General features: G+C 43.9%; 1 protein-coding gene across 2 annotated transcripts in view; it reads right to left on the bottom strand.

Moving 5' to 3' along the window:
• The window catches only part of ANKRA2 (ankyrin repeat family A member 2), a 42,155-nt gene that overhangs the window by 9,364 nt on the left and 10,801 nt on the right, over positions 1-21,990 (bottom strand). Inside the window, exons 5-8 of one of the 2 annotated variants that reach the window (XM_030193292.1) lie at positions 9,225-9,322; positions 6,859-6,984; positions 4,989-5,055; positions 4,748-4,828 (exon numbers count right to left, since the gene is read on the bottom strand). In XM_030193292.1, coding sequence (XP_030049152.1) covers positions 4,748-4,828; positions 4,989-5,055; positions 6,859-6,984; positions 9,225-9,322 — 372 coding nt within the window. The remainder of the gene's footprint in view (positions 1-4,747; positions 4,829-4,988; positions 5,056-6,858; positions 6,985-9,224; positions 9,323-21,990) is intronic. The other variant, XM_030193293.1, reaches the window with a different exon arrangement.

The raw sequence follows: 21,990 nt of genomic DNA, 5'->3' as shown, positions 1-21,990 counted from the left end.
ATTGCATTTTCCATGCTGGCTTACAGGTCTATTTGAGGTGTAACATAGCCCCCCCCCCTCAAAAAAAAAATTCCTGCAACAGACCATTTGTGGGGCTGATGAACTCTACTGAGCTAGTGTGCTATTCAGTTCCGACTGCCTAGGATGTAAATGACCTAGATTTTCATGCAATCAGAAATCACAAAATCCCACATTTTTGCTGCTTCCAGGAACAGGTGAAAGAAACTTACACCTTCAATGGGCCATCTGTATTAAAAACCAACTGATCCTGAAGAAGATGTGCAAACACTCAAGGGAGCAAAATATTGCCCTGAGCTCCAGATGATCAGGACATTTGTTTGGCTTGTGATCAGGCTTCCTGCATGAAATGGGTGCCGAGATGGGCTCCCCAACAATGTTGCAACTCTCTACTTTACAAAGTGCTGTAGAGAGTTGCACGGGGACAGATTATTTCACCCACCCCCAATGGAACCTAACCCATACCTGCCAGTACAGATCCATTCCATCCCTAAAATTAATCTCCTCCATCCCCACCTGTACCTGCAGGAGTCAATGCTATTATTTACTTGCCCTCTGTTTCCTCAGGACACCAACAGCCTCCAGTGGCTTTTTTGGATGGTATTCACTATCCAACCAATGAGTGTTCCTAACCTTATTCTGGTGTTCCAGCTGCCTCTCTGGGCATTCCAAGCCTCATTCTGGTGCACCAATTGCCTCTCTCAGTGCATTCCAAGCCTCATTCTGGAGTCACCAAAGATTCTGACTACACTCCTGCGGGAATCTCATGGCAACTTCTTCCATCCCCATGGGAATCCTGTGGAAACTTCTTCTATCCCCGCAGGATTCTCCAATGACAAATGGCAGAGGAAGAGGTGTTTAAGGTTTTACGGTTTTTATTCAGGTTCAAAGTAACAGTACAGAAACTGCTGAAAAATACCAAAATGCATAACTTGACAATAAGCGAAATGATGTTCCTCAGAAAGCTGAAACTCCCATTGTAATACATCAAAAAGAACAAATCTATTATCATAATTCACAAATTGTCCCAGTCATACCAGTCCTCTAGCTTCTTAAACCTTGTACACCAAAGAAGTAAGCTCAAGAGGAAATAAGAGTGTTGTATAGTAAAGAATTATAGTGGGATACAAATAAATCCTTATGAGCCCCCAGGGAGTCCCATATCCTCAGTATATGAGAGGTAGCTGGGCTAAGAGTCAGCCAGCAATCTATTCAGTCTAGATAGCCACATAAGGGATCCCAAAGGAATAGCACCTACTAAGGCCTGCTCCAACCCTATCCACAGTTTACAAGAGTGGTTCTGAAACCATTCTACCGCAGCTCGAGCTGCCTTATAATACAACCTCAAATGGGGAACCCCCAGCCCACCTGATTAAAATCTTTCTAGTAAAATCAAAATCAAGTTTAGGACCCCCCCCCCCCCCCCCCCGATAACCTTCAGGAGAAGGTCCTGTACATTATCCAAAAATTTCCAAGGGAGGGTTATGGGAAGAACATGAAACAGATAGAGAAAGTGGGGCACGTTATTCGTTCAATCTAGGATAGGGTCACGTCCACCCACCCCACCCATCTAAACAAGTCCTCCTTAACCACCTGAAGCAATCTGTGGTAATTAGCATCAAATAAGGTAGACCTGGAAGCTGTTACTCCCAGATAACATATAGCATCAGTCACTCACAAAAGGGAAGAAGGAACGCAAACAGTCTACTACAGATGTCGGCAATGAAATGTTAAATGCCTCAGTCTTGCTCATATTAACCGTGATGCCAGATGCCAAAGAAAAAAGTCTCCATCTCTTGTTATCAGATTAGGAAGTGTCAATACAGGGTTCGACAAGGAAAACAGGACATCATCAGCAAATAAACTAATCTTAGAAATCATGGGCACCTACACGCAGAGGCGGCTCAACCTTTAGGCCACCTGAAGCAGGGGCCTCAGGAAGCACTCTTCAGGGAGCGGCATCGCCCCCCTCTTAAGGGAGTGGCATTGCCCCCTTCCTTTCTCCACCTGTTCGCAGCGTTTACCTGTTTTGACATGTTTCAAAAGCCGGCGGTGGCAACAATTCCCATATGCTGCCCTGCCGCCAGCACCCGCCTCTTCCCTTTACTGTGGCCCCCTGAGCCTCTGATGAAACAGGAAATTACGTCAGAGAGGTGGCCGCAGTAAAGGGAAGAGGCGGGTGCCGGCGGCAGGGCAGCATATGGGAATCGCTGCCGCCACTAGCTTTTGAAACTTGACCAAACAAGGTAAATGCCACAAACAGAGTGGAGGAAGGAAGGGGGCAGCATCTTGCCTTTGGCAGCCTCTGCCTACACAATACTCCTCAAATTTGGGTTAGACTGAATTGCCTCAGCAAATGGTTCCATCGTCAAGTCAAAAAGCAGGGATGACGAAGGGCACACCTGCCTCGTATCCTGAGACAAAGTAAACGTATCGGCAGCTTGTCTTCCAGGAACAAAGCCTACTTGGTCTGCATGCATCAAATCAAGCAACAAAGCCACCAATCTGGTAGCCAACACTTTAGCGATAATTTTAACATTGGCATTAAGCACCAAGATGGGCCGATAAGATTGACAATCTAGTTTATCCTTTCCGTCTTTGGGGATAACCGTGATCCATGCAGCACGGTCACTGGCAAAGCCTCACCCCGCCTAGAACTATTCATAACATTGGTCAAACAAGGGCACTACTTCCCCAGAGGAGGTCTTATAAAATTCTAGAGAGTAACTGTCTATACCTGGGTCTTTACCAGATGGCAGGGTCCTGATCGCCTTCAAAATTTCCCTGGGAGCGTCCGCCCACCAAGCTGCTTCTGCTGATCTGGAGTTAGACGGGGCACCTGCCTAGAGGTCAAGTAAGTATCTATATGGGTCTACATGATTTGTTCATCCCCAGTGTACAGGCCCCCCAAAATTCCTGAAATCACTCCCGAATGTCTCCCAATTGGAATTTAATCACTCCCTCCCTGTTCCTAATTTATCAATATGCTGGTCAGCTCAGGACATATGTAAATTAGTGACCAGCAATCTATGGGCTTTCCCTGTATACTCATACCTCTGATGCTTTACACGCTCCAACCAAAAGGATATCTCCTCCTGCCTATGGGTAGCCAAAGACAGGTGGGGCCCTCCAAAGCTCAGCCCATACAGCCCTGTCCCTGGTAGCCTTATGCCGAGACTCCAAGGCTACAATCTTCTGCTCAAGCTGTGACTGTGCTGCCTCTTAGGTTTATCTGTTTCCTTAATAAAGTACCCTCAGGAATCAGCCCTCATAGCACCCCACATTGTGGCAACTGAGGGGACAGGTTATGAGTAAAGTAGTCCTGTAAAACCTCCCCATATCCACTTACTACTGCCTCAGATTTAAAGCAACTGTGTGTTCAACGTCCAGCATTTGTCCCTAGGTTCCTCACACAATGCCGCCAGATCAAGCCAATGGGGGCATGATCAGACAAGGTGACATCACCAATATCAGGCACCCCTCAAATGCCCTCTCAATCCCTTGTCCAAAAAAAGGTAGTCTATTCTAGAGTATATAAGGTGCACGGGAGAGTAGAAAGCATAATCACGCTGGATTAGATGACTATCCCATCACCCATCTACCAGGCCCAAATCCAAAACCAAAACCCTGGACTTAAGTGGAGACTGCTTAAGAGCACAGTGAGCCCTTTTCAACTCAATGTCAGGGGACGAGTCTTCGACCCCATAACAGCTGCTTGAAAACAGCTTGAACAATGTGCACCACGTTCTCCTCTGCACCACCATATGGGACACCTCTGATAAGCAAATTCTTCTGCCTGCATCAGTTTCCCAGGTCATCCACTTTACTGAGCAATTCAGCATGCTGTTCCGCCAGCTCATCGTGTTTAGTCTGCACCTCCAACAGCGCCTCAGGGTGCTCATCCATTTGCGCTTCAAGGACCTTGACGCATACTCCCATGTCACACCATATCCTGGCTGAGGGAGTCCAGTTTAGTAGAGATATCCTCCTCCCGCATGGACTGGAAACCACGACTCAAGTCCTGTACCGACGAAACCCCTCTTGGTTTCCGTCGCAGCTCCTTGGTCTCGCTGCCGGAGTTTTCCAGAAGCTCCGAGTCCATGCAGTGTCTGGGGGACACCAGTTGGGAACGGGTCGCACCAGTCATGTTTCGGAACTCGCGATGGGCCTCCTTTGCAGAAGATCCCTTCACTTTCTGTGACATCTGGATGATGAAATTGGCAAAGTTTGGCAAGAAAGTAGCAGCGAAGGTGACAAATTATCAGTGTAAAACACTGACGGGCAGGAGCTCAGACTCAAGAGCAAAAAAAAAAAATTCTAAGCTCAACAAAGAACTGTGCTTCTTTACTACCTCGCCCATCTCCCAAAGGTGAGAGTCTTTATTTTGTCAGTGTTCTGTAACAATTTAAAGGTCCTCAGCAAAAGAGTCAGATAAGAACATTGTGCAAATGGACGATTCTTACAGTACGCTTGATGTTTTATATATCAACAACACAAAAGAAGTGGAGGAGTAGCCTAGTGGTTAGTGCAGAAGACTTTGATAGTGGAGAACTAGGTTCAATTCCCACTGCAGCTCCTTGTGACTCTGGGAAAGTCACTTAACCCTGTACAAATAAGTACTTGTATGTACCATGTAAACCACTTTGAATGTAGTTGCAAAAACCACAGAAAGGCGGTATAGCAAGTCCCAATTCCTTTTCTCTTTACCCCTTCCCTTTCATATACTTACCACATCGATGGCCCATAGCCACAGCTAGCTCCATGGAGTTGTACCCTGAATCTGTCTCAGTGGTTGGATCCGCACCATTTTCTATGCAAAACATGAGGGATTAAAAAACAAAATATGTGCATCCTTAACTCCAGCAATATAGCAACAGATGATCCTTTTTACTATATATTATGGATAAACACACTTCATTGTTATTATTTCAGACATTTGTTTTCAGATAATATTTTACACAGTTACTTACCTAAGAGGATTTTGACACATTTTACATGATTTCCAAAGACAGCATAGAGTAGCGGTGTTCCTCCATTCTGCAAACAAAAAAGGAGATCTGACAGCTTAGACATGCTACAATTACTTAGTCTAGTTCAAACATTAGATCAACTGCGACTACATTTATAGAGTGAAGCAAGAGACTAAAGTCTGAACTATCCAAAATCTCCAACAAACGAGTTCCTTAGACGTGAACACCTCTTCTAATGAGCTTTCTACATTTTCAATTGCTGCTTTTTCCCTTGAAGGCATTCTCCAAAATTGTTTCCCATGCTTGTAAGCCTACCCAAGCTGAGAAATTAGTTTCCAACTTGTCACAGAACTTCCATTTTGAATAATTAGATTCCTCTTTCACATTATTTGTCTTTACCTACATCCAAGAGCAACCTGTGACCTCCTCAACACCACATAATCATATGGCATGAAGGTGGGTTACAAAGAACACAGCAAAGATGACACATGAATGTGGTCTATAGATGATGTAAAAAGTCCCAATTTACTGTGTAGCTCAAAAGAAACAAAGTCCACATCAATTATGTAGTTCAAAAAAGACTTAGTTACAATCCTCTCTTTTCAAGACTTCTAATATTTCCTTGACAACTGGGCGCAAAATATCATTCTTCTTTTTAAAGGTTTCAACAATGAAAATCATGAGATCTAAGCTGCTAATGAAATCTGCATTGTCGAGAAAGAGGCGTGGCTCTCATTATTCGTAAATCCCTGGGGATACACTTATTTTTGAGATACTGTAATACGGTGACCAAATGTAACTCATTCTGTATTCTGTGAAGGTGGGTTACAACACGGCTTAGGCCTCTGAGTACACTTTGGACAAATGGAGACAGATTAGGATGGAACTTCTTTAGTTCAAGCGCTAAGAAGCAAATGCTCCATATACTGCTGTTCCCTCTCCCTTTCTATTAAGCTTGAAAACACTCAAGACAAAGCTAGCTACAAGACTGAACCAGTGAGGGAGAAATGACCACCACCTATAGTATTCTAAACAAAGACCCAAGGGCACCGCTGAAACTAGATTTCTATTCAAGTACAAATACACTGATCATCATATGGTCACTGCAGCAGTTACACTCAGAGGCTTTCAATAAACATTTAAAATGCTTCTGTTTAACAAAATAAAAGCTAAATGACATATCACCTTCTGTTTGAATAGGTTTAATACATCTGAAGTAATCAAAGATACTCCAGATACTTGGAGAACATGAGCAAGACCAAACCAGATGCTCAGGATGATGGAACCTTCTATAAGCTGGACGAAAATAAAAACAGCATGACAGACCATTGAGATGGAAGGGCAGAATTCAAACATGCATAGGATGGACAGTAAGGCAGATGGAAGCTGTTGACTGGACATTGCAAATAAGGGAAATGGGCAGTCAGAGTGGGACTAGACAGCCTTATTTACTACTTCATGGAGGGGTGGGAAGGGGGAAGCCTCCGATATTAACTCAAGTGACATAGGCTTAAAGTGTATCAGCTTCAGAGAGCTCAGTACATATCTCTAGAGGTCACTGCAGCAGAAAGTTGAGGTTTCAACAGGCTACTTCTGACACAGTTTCTTTCATTCACGAGATATGCCATTTGTTCCAGACCACAAAGACCTTCCGCATTCTGACTGAGCCACTTGTAAGACCAGACTAACATATACTTAAAATATGGACACTGATAGACATGCTAGGGTACCTCTACCCTCCACTTTCAATGATCAAGCATGGCACATTTCTACATATCAGATCATAAAGCATGATAATCAATGTTAGTAGTAGGTCTTTAAAAATACAAAAGACCCTCTAAAACCATCTAAATTACAAGGGTGGACTTACCCAATCATACTCATTTGCATCAACTCCACAATCCAGCAGCATTTTGACAATATCGGTATATCCTTTACTGCAAGCAAGGGACAGCGCACTTTCCCGACCTTTTCCCAGAACCTGAGGGTCCGCACCCTAGAGGGATAACAAAATGTCACTGAAGCCCTGCAACATTGGAGCATGCCTTTACTAGAAGTAAGAACCCTGCGGGCATGAATAGAACATCGGTTACAGGATAAGAAATCTGAAGGAAGACATTAAAAAGCAGATGATCAAAAGCCCCGCGCTGTTCCAAACAGCGCTCTAAAAATAGTGTTGGAACAGCGCGGGGCATCATTGGACCTATGATCAGAGATGACATGCAAATTAACTCAGCATGCGCTCCTCCCTGCCCAGTGTATCCTGGGAGTTTCTCCCTTATATGGTGTGAAGCCCCACCCAGCGCATCCCAGGATACACTAGGTGGGGCTGGGCACCACCATTTTGCAGGCGGCGTCAAAGGAACAGAAGGGAGGCAGGCTACCTCCCTCCTCCAACTCAAGGTAGGGGGTTAGGGGGATTGACAGCGGCCAACCAGACCACCAGAGACCACTTGCTAATGCTTGGGGGGGGGGGGGGGTAGGGGGGGCTGGGGTTGTCTGTCGCCCATTGGGCCACCAGGGACTTTTTACAGATGCTGGGGGGGGGGGGGGGGGGCTGCTTCATTGGGGAGAATGGGGGCCTGCTAGCATGCAAATGCATGCTGGAGAGGACTCACCATTCCTCCCCAATGGTCTGCAAACCCTAAACGCCAGCTCGGAGCTAGTGTAGGGTTTGCAGTAACCAGCGAGCCAATCATTGGCGCGCTGGTCGCTGATCACTGGGGATGAATAGGTTTAGTATGCATTTGCATGCTATTTGCACTAGGAGCCCTGTTTTGCATGCAATTGCATGCTAGTTGCGTTCAGAGCCCACGAGTGCGCTGTTTCACACGCTCGGTGACTCTAATCATGGGGCGGTAGCAAACGCAGGTGCTAGTATGGCACTAACAGCCTCTAGCGCCTGTGTTTGCCTCTGATCATCCGTATATAAGTGTGGAATACCAATGGCAAAAGAATTTTTATTATTTACTACCTTTTTGGGGGAAATTCACCCAAGCGTAATGCTATAACAAGGGCAAGGGAAAGCCAAGAGCTGTCAGAAGGAACAAAATTTCAGCAGTCTGCACTGTAGTCACAACAGTATACCACTTGGCAGTTTTTGGACTCTTAGGGTCCTGCTTACTAAGCCGTGCTAGAGGCAGCTTAGCGTTTTTAGCACATGCTAAGCATTAGCATGTATTAATCATGTAGATGAAGAGAAAGGCACAGCAAAGGTGACAAGATGGATGATGTCGATAAGAGTTTATTGATAAAGACTGGACTCGACACGAAATATGTTTCGGCTGCTCTGGCCTGCCTCAGGAGTCCCTGTGTGTTGATGTTCAGTTGGTTCCTGAAGAGAGAATCTGAAATATTAAGTAAAGCCGAAGTTCGCTCTGGTTAAGTAACTTCACTGTAGCACATAAGTACGAACGGCACTGCTCGAACAGCATCATACTTATGTGCTACAGTGAAGTTACTTAACCAGAGCGAACTTCAGCTTTACTTAATATTTCAGATTCAGTCTTTATCAATAAACTCTTGCTGTGAACTTTTTTCAAGTCCAGTAGTAGTTTTATTGATATCATCCATCTTGTCACCTTCGCTGTGCCTTTCTCTTGGTTTTACCATTGCGGAGATTTTTAGCAATTTGTGAAGCCTTCTTTGTTACACTTTGGCTTCATCACATATACACAGAGTCCGGAGAAAGGCACTTTAGCCGAAACAAGGTGACGAGTCATCATTTTTAACACCTTTTTATTTATGGAATAAACTGTATGAGATTTTTTTTCCGTCTCCCTGGCATTATTGGAAGAGTTTTGTTGATCACGCTACTCTTTTGCCTGACAGTGAAGTTAAAAACTTCATTAGTGGAGGAGGCCACACCAAAGACCCTTTCCTTGATATTATCTCTGATAGAGCAAAGAATTAGGACAACAGAAAATGGGTTTGTTTCCCTTTGTTTTAAAGTAGTGGCTACTCACTCACTTTAACTCCAGAAACCTAGGTTTAATCTTGCTTCAGGATGAGTGAGAGGTGTGAAGGCAGGAAGATGAGGTTTTAGTATAGAGAACTGCCTGGTAGCCAGAATGGAGCTTTTAGAATGGTAAGTGGCTACAGTCACCCCTTCAACTGTTAGCTGAGCTTCAAAAGACTACCACAGTCCCCAATCAGTCCCACGGCAGTTAGGGCTAGCGTTCTGAACCTTCAAATCATTAAAAGAAAATAACAAAGCCGCATAATCTTTTTCCTTACGTTCTGAAGCAGAAACTCCACCACTGCAATCTGCCCATGAGCTGCAGCCCACATGAGTGGTGTAAAGCCTTCTTCATCATTCACATTAATCACATTCTCTAAAAACAGATAAAAAGGAACAGCTCAAGTCTTGTTATCTGAAGCTCTCCAACAGTTCCCCTGTATCATATGCACGTTTCACACTGCTCAAATACTTCTCCAGGGTTGAAGACTAGAGTGAAGGAGGAATCATGATATTTGGTTTCCAAGCTCCCAGAAAGTTTACTAGGGATGTTAAGATGTACAGGGACAGGAGACACTGGTATATTTTCTTTCAAGTTCCTGGGTTCTGACTGGGTTTCTTAGGTCCCTACAGGATCACAGATTAGTAGTCCCCTCTCTACAGAGGGTGAGGTTACTACAGCATTTTTCTACATGGTACCTTTCCTTTGGAATTATCTTCTAAACAATATTTGTTTGGAAGAAAATATTAAGAAATTCAAAATGTTATTAAAAACTCTTCTTTAAAGAGGCTTTTAAATTTGAACTCCTGTATTGATGGCTTGGTGCACAAATGCCTCTGGAAAGTGAATTTCCTTGCAAGTTGAATAAAGAATCTAGATGTTTGATGTGTGAGTGTGGTTAGGTCTTTCCTAGCAATAGCTTCCAAATTATGAACTCCTGGACGGACGCATTTCAGCTAAAACTCAACGCAGAAAAACACACAATGCCTTATACTCACCTCACAACATAACACAAGTAAATTCACTACCATTAATACACCACACTTTCCCCTTCCCGTTTCAAACACTCTGAAAATTCTTGGAGTCACCATTGATCGATATCTCACACTCGAAAACCACATGAAAAACACAACTAAGAAGATGTTCAACTCCATGTGGAAACTCAAAACAGACCATCAAGAAACTCCAAACAGCCCAGAATACTGCAGGTAGACTTATCTTTGGAAAAACAAAATACAAAAGTGCAAAACCACTAAGAAAGAAACTACACTGGCTACCACTTAAAGAACGTACCACGTTCATGATCTGCACGATTGTTCATAAAATCATCTACGGAGATGCCCCGATGTACATGATGGACCTCGTTGACCTGCCACCTAGAAATGCTAAAAGAAATGCCTGAACTTTTCTTAATCTACACTTCCCCAGCTGTAAAGGATTAAAATACAGACTAACACATGCCACCAGCTTCTCATACTTAAGCACGCAACTGTGGAATGCACTGCCAACAAACCTGAAAACAATTAATGAAATAGCTAACTTTCGCAAATCACTAAAAACCTATCTATTCAAAAAGGCCTACCATGAGAACTCATAACCTAACTCTATCACTCCTCCATTACTCTGAATGTCTTCTCTCCTTTATCACTTGAATAATTCTTCTTGTCATCCCTTGATCTCATTGTAACTCCAGTTGTATCATGTACCCTGTTTGGCAACGCCATAACAGCTCTATGTAAGCCACATTGAGCCTGCAAATAGGTGGGAAAATGTGGGATACAAGTGCAATCAATAAATAAATATTATGGAGTTCCTAAGAATTTATTTTTTAGTTTATTATTTTAAATTTTTTTTTGCACAGAATTGTAAACCGCTTTGGTCTCTTAAGTTAAGCAGTATACTAAGTTTTTAATAAACAAACATCTGTGATCACAATCCAATAAACCCCATCTTGGAGAGATTAATCACGCTAAGGCTGGGATTTATGATCTCTTAATGCAGTTTTCCAGGATTGTTTATCATTTTTTCAATTACTGTACTGCTTCAATTGTGAACGAGAAAGCAGTTTACAAAAATCTTAAAATATAGATAAAAAGAACTCCACTTTAGCCTCATCTGTGATTCTCTTGTAAAGTTTTATTAGACATCAAATGTGTAATACTGTAAAAAGATTCAGAGCTTGTACTTCTACAGCTACTTCTGTACAACCACTGTCTCTGGACTGGATGGGCACACAAACTGACCTGCACAAGGCATGACAGCTGTGAAAAGGAAAAGGAGAGAGGCACAACTAGTGCCTCTATTATCACTCTATCTACAGTTACAGAAAAAGATGGATGAAATAGCCACAAACAGATTACAGCCAGAAGCAGAACCTAACGCTATGTGCACAATAAAGAAAAAAGGTACAATGTTGTGACTAATGTTTCAGGGATGTTTTCTATGTTTTAGAAATGAGGACTATTTCTCTCTCTTTTTTTTTTTTTTTAATTTCTAATGCCATCTTTGTTCTCTATGTTTATTAAATCAAGTCTGTTTCTTCTTTTTGTTTTATACCATCCTTGTCAGTTTTCTTATTGTGGATAAGAGACAGCACCCTTTCCTTAAAAGTAATTATGACAGCATAAGGGTGCAATAAAATATTATTTGAATATTCTTTTGCAATAATTTTGGTAGTTCTGGTTTTAGTCACAGGGTTATAAATAGACATTAAGTATATTGGACAACACAACCCTGTCTACATTCACATATACATTCAGTTTAAGGTAACAATATTATTCTTCATGCAGAGAAATCTTTATTGTTTCAGTTTCTTCTAGTGAAGACTGTTTCAATGTAATTTTGAATGATGCAGCAGTATTTTGTTGGTTCAACTGACTATAAGCACACATTTTTTTTTAAATCAATAATTTTGGTTTTATAATTTTAAATTGTTAATCATTTATTCATATTTTTATCCTTTAGATATGAGAGGCTAAGGTTTGTGAACATATTCGTGTCAATATTGAAAGCAATTTACATGGGTAGGAGAAGCTACTGCCTGCTTAAATCACGCTCAGCAGGCCGGCTTAAGATATTCAGCAGCACTTAAACAGTAGTACTGCTGAATATTGGCTCTGAAAAGTAGGCAGAAGGCCATACTGGAGGCAGAGTTGGGGAGGAGCCGGCAGCTAGGTGGGTATCGGCAATATTCAGTGCTGGCACCCATCTAGCTAAATGACCAAACAGGAATGCATAAATAGCAACCCTAACTTTGGTTGCTTAGCTATGCGGCTACTGACACTGAATATTGGTGGTTGAAGCTGTGGTTCAACTCCCTTTTCTCACACCCTCAGATGCCAGACCCCCCCCCCCCCCCCATTTTGTTTCATGAGCCCCCCTTCTGCAGCCAGGCTCCCTGGTTACTAACCCCCCCTCCTTCAACCACGCCCCTCAATGCCAGACCATCTTCTCGCTTGCCCCCCTTCCCTCGATTCTACCTCTAGTTCCCTCGTGGTCCAAGTGGGGTCTGTCAGGCAGGAGCGAATCCCCTTGCAGCTCCCAGTTGAAAATGCATGCCTGGAGCTCTAGTGGTAGTCTCGTGCTAGTACCACTAGAAGTCAGCCTTCTATATAAAGGCAAAATGTATGTTATTTTAACACAAGGACCCCGACGCAGGCACTTGCCAAAACATGGCCGTGTCAGGTCAACAATAAAATTAATAACCAGAATATGATTGCAGTGACATCATTGTCCCCTTAGCCATCTTCACTTTTGGCTATTTTTTTTTTCATGGCCACGTTTGTACTTGTCCTGTAACTAACTACTGCTCCTTCCACATGTGATGATTACACATAGCCCCATCCTGTGGTTAGCTCCAAGTCACAAACTACACGTCTAACTTTTGCATTTACCTATCCAACCTGTTCATCTTCCTGTATTGGTTTTATGAAATATAACAGTATGTAGTAGACATCAAACTATTGAATCCAGCGATTTTACAAATTTTTTAGAATGTAATACAAGGCTACACGTATACTATACTTTCAGCAGGACATTGTTCTGTTTCTTAGTTCTATTTAGGGCTGCACATTTAACATGTTAATAATGCGATTAACGAGTTAATATTTACCGAGTGGAGCAGCAGCCTAGTGGTTAGTACAGTGGACTTTGATCCTGGGGAACTGAGTTTGATTCCCACTGCAACTCCTTGTGACTCTGGGCAAGTCACTTAACCCTCCATTGCCCCTGGTACAAAATAAGTATCTGAATATATGTAAACCGCTTTGAATGTAGTTGCAACAACCTCATAAAGGTGGTATATCAAGTCCCATTTCCCTTTCCCTCATTAAAAGTTTTAACACAAGTTAACGCGTTTCTCCCCCACTAGCAAACATCCAGCATTGCTCTGCCTGCATCTCTTACTTCTCCGGCACTGTCCTATCCTCTGTGGCTCCTTCTCCTTGCTCCTCATGGCTGCTGCACTCAAAGCACACTGTGCGTCACCCAGGTCCAAGCCTTTCTCTGAAACAGGAAGTTCTGTCAGAGGAGGCAGAACTTCCTGTTACAGAGAGGGATCGGCATGCATGACAGTGTGCTTGGCTGTGAGGATTAGGGAGAAGGAGCTGCTGAAGTGCCGGAGAGATAAGAAGAGGTGTCACTGCCAGTAGAAAAAAAAAAAAAAAAAAAAAAGAGAGAGAGAAAAAGATGTGGACCACGCTGTTGGGGGGGGGGGGGGGGGGAGGGTTGGCAGCAGGGGAATGAGACGAGTCAGCGATGTGGGGGAGGAGGGCGGCAATGGCGGCAGAAGGAGATGAGGGAGGAGGGGCAGCAATAGAAGAGAAGAGCAAGAGATGTGGGGGAGGGGTGCTAATGTGAGAGAGAGATGCGGGGGGAGGCAGAGTGCCAGAGAGGTAAGAAGAGGTGAAAGGAGAGAAAAAAAAAGGAAAAGAAAGAAAGATGGGGTTTGGGGGGAGGGACAGATGCTAGAAATAGGGGATGGAAGAATCAAAGAAGGGAGATGGTGCCCATAGAAAGGAGGGAAGAGAAGGGAAAAAATGGTGATAATGAATGGAGGGAAGGGAGGAGATGGTGACTCCTGATATCCGTGAATATCAGTAGATGTGTAAGGGTCCTACCCATAACTAATTTAGGCTCAGGAGGGTAAGCATCCTGCTAGTCATTAGTTAAGAAGGAGAGAAGACAGATAGCAAGGGTAATTACCTTTATTATATCTTACCACAATAACACAGTAGGATCAGGAATACAAGCAGATAGGTGGACGGCCGGACAGCACTTCGTGTAGCAAGTCAGAAGGTCTTCTAAAATGCTCAGTTTTTGCCCTCTCTTATATACAATTTCGAGTACATAGAAAACCAATGCATTCCATTGACTCTAATGTAAATTCCAAACTGGCTGACCACAATCTTGCTCATAGGAAAGTCCTCCTCCCTTCTTGGACAGCTAGTTCCCTATTTTCTTTGCACCTGGCATGACTCACTCATTTCTCAACTTGTTTTTCTAACTTAGATTAGAGAAGGAAGGAAGGAGAGAGAATCAAAGTTATTGCTTGAATGTTTAGGATCAATGAAAAAAACGTAAATAACTATGGGGCTCATTTTCAAAGCACTGAGACTTACAAAGTTCCATAGGTTTCGATAGACAGACCTAATTAGGATCCTTTCTCATTGCTTCTACTCATTATGCATTCCTGATCCTTACAATAAATTTTGTTAAGCTCTCTCCCAATCCTCAACCTGTCTGGAATCTTGAGAGGAGAATATTGTAATGGGAGTGCTTACTCAGAATTAGGAGCTAGAATAGAATGGGGGCTGAAGGATACGATTCAGCTGTGGAGGTCCCAGGCCACCGAGGATTCTTACCAATTCTATTTTAAGACAAGAAGGGCATTACATCCATTTTGCTTGTCAAGGAGTGACAGTTACAACCCTAAAAACAAAAGAGGGGGGGAAGAGGGGGGTCTGTATGAAGTGGCAGGTACAATCCTAGCCACCTTTCTGGGCAGATTGGATAAGTTGTGTTGATCCTTCCCTGTTACTTATTATGTTAGAACTGTATAAAAGTCTAAAAGAAAGAATGTAAACAGGTCATTAGATGCTGTCAGAGCTAAAAGAGCAGATTCCAGGCCCATAATGGTACTAGCATACTAGCATAATATGTTATTGGGTAAAAAGCTCCTTCCAGACTGAACTGTGGTTTGTGAGGCAGAAAACAGTGTCCGACACCTACACGACAATACAGATATTTAGTATTACAGTTTAAGAATCTTCCCCTAAAAAGGAGAGGGCACTGAGGGAGAAGGATAAGTAATGTAAACCTGAGAAAAATGGCTCTCCTGAGGTCCATCCCCGCAGCAAGTAATCATCCCAGCTCCTGGCCCAACCCAAAGCAAGTCCAAATTCCAAAACAAGTAGTCAGAAACAACACAGTTTATAACTAATTGTTCAACCACCCTTAGGATTCACCTTTGGGATTAAAAAGCAAAACCATATGCATGTAAGGACTGGATATATGAATTAAAACAAAGTTTACAGCAAATGCCCTTAATGCTACTTGGTAGCAATAATGAAAATAGTGATGCTATATTCCCACAGCAAACAGCCTGAGGCAACAGATTTATTTTCTACTGAACACAATTAACTTTGTATGAACTTGGCGGCTAACAGTATACTGAACTGGCAATGTTGGCACATTTATTTATTGCATTTGTACCCCACATTTTCCCACCTTTTTGCAGGCTCAATGTGGTTACAGAGTGTTGTTATGATATAGTCATTACATGATCTTAAATACAATCGATAATAAGCTGAAGGTAGATGAGGATTTAGATGGAAAGGTGTTAAGTAAGGTCGCGTGAGAGGTGTTTTTTTGATGCACTTGAATGGTTTAAGGAATGATTTGTTTCATTAAGGGTGTCTTTTGTAGGCTTTGTTGAAGAGATGTGTCTTCAAAGACTCATGCTAGACAAAACATTTGCATGAAGTTCCCTAATTATTCAATAACTTTCTGTGAAAAAGTAGTAAAAAAAAAAAAAGTGCATTTTTATAATATAACACTGCAATTCACAAAGCAAAAGGAGCAAGTTCCCACATGCTATCTTTTTCTTTTGATGTAGGCACAGGAAAAAAAAAAAAGATTTTAAATGCTCCCAGGTTTCAACCTAATTCATGTTTAAATGTGGGCTTTTGCAGCATATACTCTACTGACATGCAGATATTTCATTGAGTCAGGAGACCGTGACATATAATAGGTTAGGAAAACTTAAAAGTAGAATCAGTGATATCTGAAAAAATATCAGGTAAGCAAATAAAATTAACCATTCAGGGAGGGATTCTGGACTGGTCTGTTAGGACTAAAGGAAAAAAAAGTTATCAGGTAAAATATAACTTTTCCTTCCTTGGCATCCTATCAGATCAGTCCAGATCAATGGGGGGGGGGGGGGGGGGGGGGGGGGGGGAGGATGGGACTTGATATACCACCTTTCTGTGGTTTTTGCAACTACATTCAAAGCGGTTTACATAGTATATACAGGTACTTATTTGTACCTGGGGCAATGGAGTGTTAAGTGACTTGCCCAGAGTCACAAGAAGCTACAGTAGGAATTGAACCCAGTCCCCCAGGATCAAAGTCCGCTGCACTAATCAATAGGCTATTCCTCCACTCCAATGGGATGTAGCAAAGCAGAGTCCTCAACATAGGGTAGGACTAAAAGATTGAAGCACTCAAAAAAAAGAGATAGGGTGGGACTAAAACATTGAAGCACTGAAAAAAAAGAGATAACTGGAATAGCATTAGAGATCCTTTCCAGCGGAACCCAGTAGAAAGAACCAAGACCAATCAGAAGGACTCTGGAAAGACAAAGGGTATGGAAGAGGAAAAGGACGCAAGTCCCATGAAAAGTAGGAATAATAGGAAATAGCATTGATACACCATGCAAGAGATGCATAAAGCAAGAAACAAACCTAACAGGTGTTTTTTCTTGAATGGGTCTTTGCAGGCAACAGCCTAAGACCAAAGCACATCTATGAAGGGAATACTGCAACTACAACAGAAGTCCTGGATGAGTTGAATATCCAGAGAAGGGAGTATAAGAAGAAAGTTGTCAGGAACTGAAAAGCCACTGTGCTTCCCTGTCTACATCTGTGACAACCAGGAAAATCCAGAAGTAAAATTTAAGAATCATCCTTCGCTGAGAATAAAGGGAGACCAACGGAGTCCAAACAGAATGGCTACTGACTGACCTGGTGACAAAGAATGCCTTATTCAGACATGAAAATCCAAATGTCATCTTAAGAACCCTGAGACACACCATGAAATATAAGACACTCAAATAGGACAACCAAGAATGGGAGCCTATTAGGCTCAGAATAAAACAACAATATCAGAGACTTCCTGAAGTTGTGTAAAAGTAGTGGCTAATGCTAGTGTTATTCAGTTAGCTGTGCAAAATAGCTAGACTGTAGAATTGCATAAAGTAGATGGTTTATATAGCCTGAGCCATATGGGTCACCAGCGAAACTGAAGTAAATAGTTGTGCAGAGTAGATGAGGCACATAGCCACCAAAACCAGAAAAGACAGTCTACTGACTTAGCCAAACACCATAAGCAAATGCATCAAGAGATACTATACATGTAGACATGGTAGGAGCTAGAGATGTGGCTGTCAAAACTGGAGACTTCCAGGCCACAGCTGTAGCATGAGTTACAGAAGCAAGTGATCAGCTATATCCATACAGGCAGCTGCAGTAGCTGGAACTATTCTAGCAGCAGAGTGGTAGAGGTAGCTGTGGTAACTGGCATCATACAGGTGGCTGAAGCCATATCTATAGGTACTGCATGTAATATGATAGCTATAGCAAGTGCATAGATGCTGCATCTGATACCCTACTTACGGACACCGCAGCCAAGGTCATGCAGTCAGCTGCTGCCTGGGAAGCAGAACAAATGTGCATCTAATATATCTCATGCTACATAGACAGCTTTGCATTTGTGCCATATACAGAGCTTCCATAACTGAGACATAAAGACAACTGCTTGAACTGTGCTATACTGGTGGTGCACATACAGGGTGACAGAATAGCCATGCAATACAGATTTTTTTTTTTTAGTTACATTTGTACCCCGCGCTTTTCCACTCATGGCAGGCTCAATGCGGCGGGCAATGGAGGGTTAAGTGACTTGCCCAGAGTCACAAGGAACTGCCTGTGCCGGGAATCGAACTCAGTTCCTCAGTTCCCCAGGACCAAAGTCCACCACCCTAACCACTAGGCCACTCCTCCTGACCTCTAGAACAGCACTACAGATGACTTAGAACACTACAACATGTAGGCAACTGCTGAAATTTGGCTATTTCAGATGTACAACGCGGCTGACTGTACAACTGTATAAGACAGATTTGACCACTGTGAGTCATACAGCTAGGATAGAAAAAAAAAAAACCAACAACCACCAGCAGACAGAAACAGGAAGAGTTCTGGTGGGGAAATATTGTAACAGAAATTTAAAGTAGCAAAGAAACAGTAGCAGCTATAAACAAAAGCTAGTCCTCCACACAGTTAATTCACTGAGAAAGATTAGCAACAAGGCTTTCTGTCAGTAACTGATGCAGCTTTGAAAGGGTCCCTGCTGTAAGTAAGAACAAGCCACACACCTGTGTGTTTGTTTAAAAAGGAACAAACACAGACAACACTAGTGCACAGAAACAGCTGAAATAAAATCAGAACAGGCTCACTTCGAAAGGAGACACCAGTGGTCCGGGGGGGGGGGGGGGGGGTGGATCTCAGAAACCTCCGAGATATACCTCAGCTCCTTAAAACAGCTTCCTTGCTTCCTTTTTTAAACAGGAGTTTATAACAAAGAAAGCACCCCCAACAATTGAAAACACAGATGAGAAACTGGTTCAGGAGAATAAGCCAAATAGGCACCTCCAACTCAACTGAGATTCAGCATAAAACTGGCTCAGGAACACAAAACCTCAAAAAGCGTAGTTAAAGCACAACTAAAACTAGTTAGAAACCAGGTCAGGATCAGGGCAGTTAGCCCATCATCCATCCACTTGGGAGACAGAGACATACTAAATAGTCTACGCGGCACGATACCATTAATCACTTGAGAAATAGCGGGGTTCATTTTCAAAGTACTTAGATCTCCAAATACTTAGACTTACAAAATTCCGTAAGGTCCTTGACAATCTTGTCCAATTCTTCACTAAACAGAAGCTTACCTTTGAAAGGTAAATGCGCCAACCGAGACTTAGAAGTCGTATCAGCTGCCCAATGGCACAGCCATAACCAACGGCGAGCTGAGACCGCAAGGGAGACTTCCTTCGCCAAGGCTCAAAGTAGATTATAGAGGAGATCCGCCAAGTAAGCGAGTCCTGCCTCAAGAGATGGCAAGGCCTCCACCAGCTCTTTCGGGGACACCGCCTTCTGTACTCACAACAGACACGCTCTGGCCACATAAGAGCCACAAACAGATGCCTGAAGTGCCAAAGCCTTAACCTCAAAGGACAACTTTAGGGAAGATTCCAATTTCCTGTCCTGAAGATCCTTGAGGGCTGTCCTGCCCTCCACGGGTAAGGTGGTCTTCTTAGTAACTGCAGTAATTAAAGAATCCACTGTGGGCAACTCAAGGTCTCCAATTCTCCTTCCGGGAGTGGATAAAGGCGTGCCATGGCTTTCGCCACCTGCAAACCTGTCTCTGGCGTGTTCAACTGCGCAGCGATAAGGACCTTCATCACCTCATGTATGTGGAAGGTTCTGGTGGGTCTCTTGGTCCCTGACATAATGGAAGGAATCACAATGATCGAGGGACACCTACCCGGAGGAGAGATGTTTAAAACCTCCAAAGCCTGCACGACAAGGGCTGGAAGTTCCTCCTGGCAAAAAAGCCGTGCTGCTGTAGGACCATCTCCACTCTCTGGAGCGAACTTGCCCTCCTCAAGCGTATCAGACCTGGACAACCTAGACACAGAGGACAACTGGCCATCATCCGCCACCGAGGCCACCAAAACCGCTTCTAGGTTCCAAGGCTGTAGGCGTGGCCACTTAAGTAGTAAGGGGGGGCAGAGGCCACCTCCCCTGAGGGGGCTTCAAGAGTCACCTTAGCAGACCTTCCCCGAGCGCTTAAGGAGGAAGGCTTTATGCAACAAAAGAATAAATTCAGGTGAAAAGGGGTCTTCTGTTCCAAAATCCCTTTCCCCTGTCTGCAGCACCTGTCTCCTTCTCAGAAACAGGTACAGGTGCAGGCAAGAATGAAACACGAGAATTCAAAATGGCGCCAGTAGGGGACTGCCCCGGAGGAACCAGGTGCGAAGGTAGTCGTGATGAAGATCCAAGAGACAGAGCTCCCCTGCTCCTTCCCGCATCCTGGCTGGATAGAAAAACCGCGTCCGCTGACGCACGCACTGTCAACCCAGGAAGGGCAGCAGCCGACGACAAAATCCACGAAGCTCCGCAGGCAGAAATGGAGCAAAATCCTCCTCCCCCGAAACCGCCACAGCAGTTGTAAGAGGCCGCCGACTCCGAAGCCGAGCACCCCCGAGGCCCCATGTGGCTCGCAAAGTCGGCTGAACGTTCTCCATCCAGAGCCTCGTGAGGGGAAGCAAAAGAAACCCCCAACGCTGCTCTCCAGCCCCTGCACAGAGAGCAGCGCTTCACCATCTCAGATGGAGCAGCCAGCGTACCCCGTGGACCCCTTCCCCATACACTCACCACCGGCGGGAACAAAATCCTGCTGCCTGAGAGCGCTGGAGTTTTTTTCCCAAAGAAGGCATTGATCCTCGTGTGGCTACTGAAAGGGTCCTGGCACCACCAGGTATGCCCTGCTCACCAGAGAAGAGAGCTCTCAACCCCCTAAGAAAGGCTCAACTTGTCCCGAGGGAACAGGTGAGGAGCACAGACACCAGAACTGCAGAGTTATGACCCTCCACCTGCTAGAGAGAACTTCTGATGCTCACTATATGTGGTCATACACAACCACCCAAACCTCAGTATTCTCTCTATATCCACCTGCTGGCAGAGGGACATAACCCACCAGTCACTGGCTTGATCTGTGGGACGCCTCATTACATCCAAAGAACTAATGTAAGCACATGTAACCCAGGTCTCACAGCCCACTAGCTCAGTTCAGGGGAAATTTCCCTCAGTCTGACCTGGTCCACAAGCTAAATTTTACCAGATGCGTCAGGGAACCACACACACCACATTCACAGTTCCAGTTTGCCTGCAGTCGAGCTTGGGTTTGGGCCAACGGTCCAGAATAGAGATTTGGGGTATTGGGAGCTTGTGGCGAATTCTATGTTATCACCTTATTCAGTCCAGAGACCAAGCGTCCCTGCTCTCACCTCCAAGAGCCATATAGCACTCAGATGGTTTCAAAATGCAATTCCTGCAAATGGCTTTCAATAAACAATCCTTCAGAAGTTGGTGATGATTTGAACTCCAAACCACTTTCCAGTTATTCAGTTATCCCTTCAGGAGGAATCCCTGTACCTTTCTCCATCATATTTACGGCAGTATCTCTAGTTATTTACGTATGTACAACTCTTCCTCCTTCTTCTTTACCCATCCTGTTGGGCCAGACATAATCCAAGGCTGATCCTGTTACCCCTGATATCAATCCCACTCCTTCAGGCATAGACCCTTTAGGCTGTCTTTCCAACAGCGATGCACATCGCAGGGCTGCACCTTGGCCTTGAACAGGCTTCCCCTGCTCTGACTCCTGCTTCCAGGCTGGATTCCCCTCATCTACCTGAAGCTCCAAATTCCCTTCCAGTTGCCACTTATAAGGGCAGAAACTACTCATTTTTCTTAGCCTGAGTTTATACTGTACTCCAGGATTGCCTTCTGCCCCCAAGGATCCTTGGGGGGGGGGGGGGGGGGTGCAACAGTGATTCTTTTTATCAAACATCACTCCACCCATACTGTCACTTAAACCCAAAGAACACATTTTCTCTTCAACTTACTTTAATACCACTCTCCTTGAGATGGGTTCCTCCCACCCAGGGACCGCCCAGCTCTCCCCTCAGTGACTCCAGAGAGCCG

Source organism: Microcaecilia unicolor, chromosome 2, assembly GCF_901765095.1.
Source record: "Microcaecilia unicolor chromosome 2, aMicUni1.1, whole genome shotgun sequence".
In the NCBI taxonomy this organism is placed as follows: Eukaryota; Metazoa; Chordata; class Amphibia; order Gymnophiona; family Siphonopidae; genus Microcaecilia; species Microcaecilia unicolor.
Note: the sequence above shows the minus strand (reverse complement) of the source record. Positions and strands in the feature narration are given on the sequence as shown.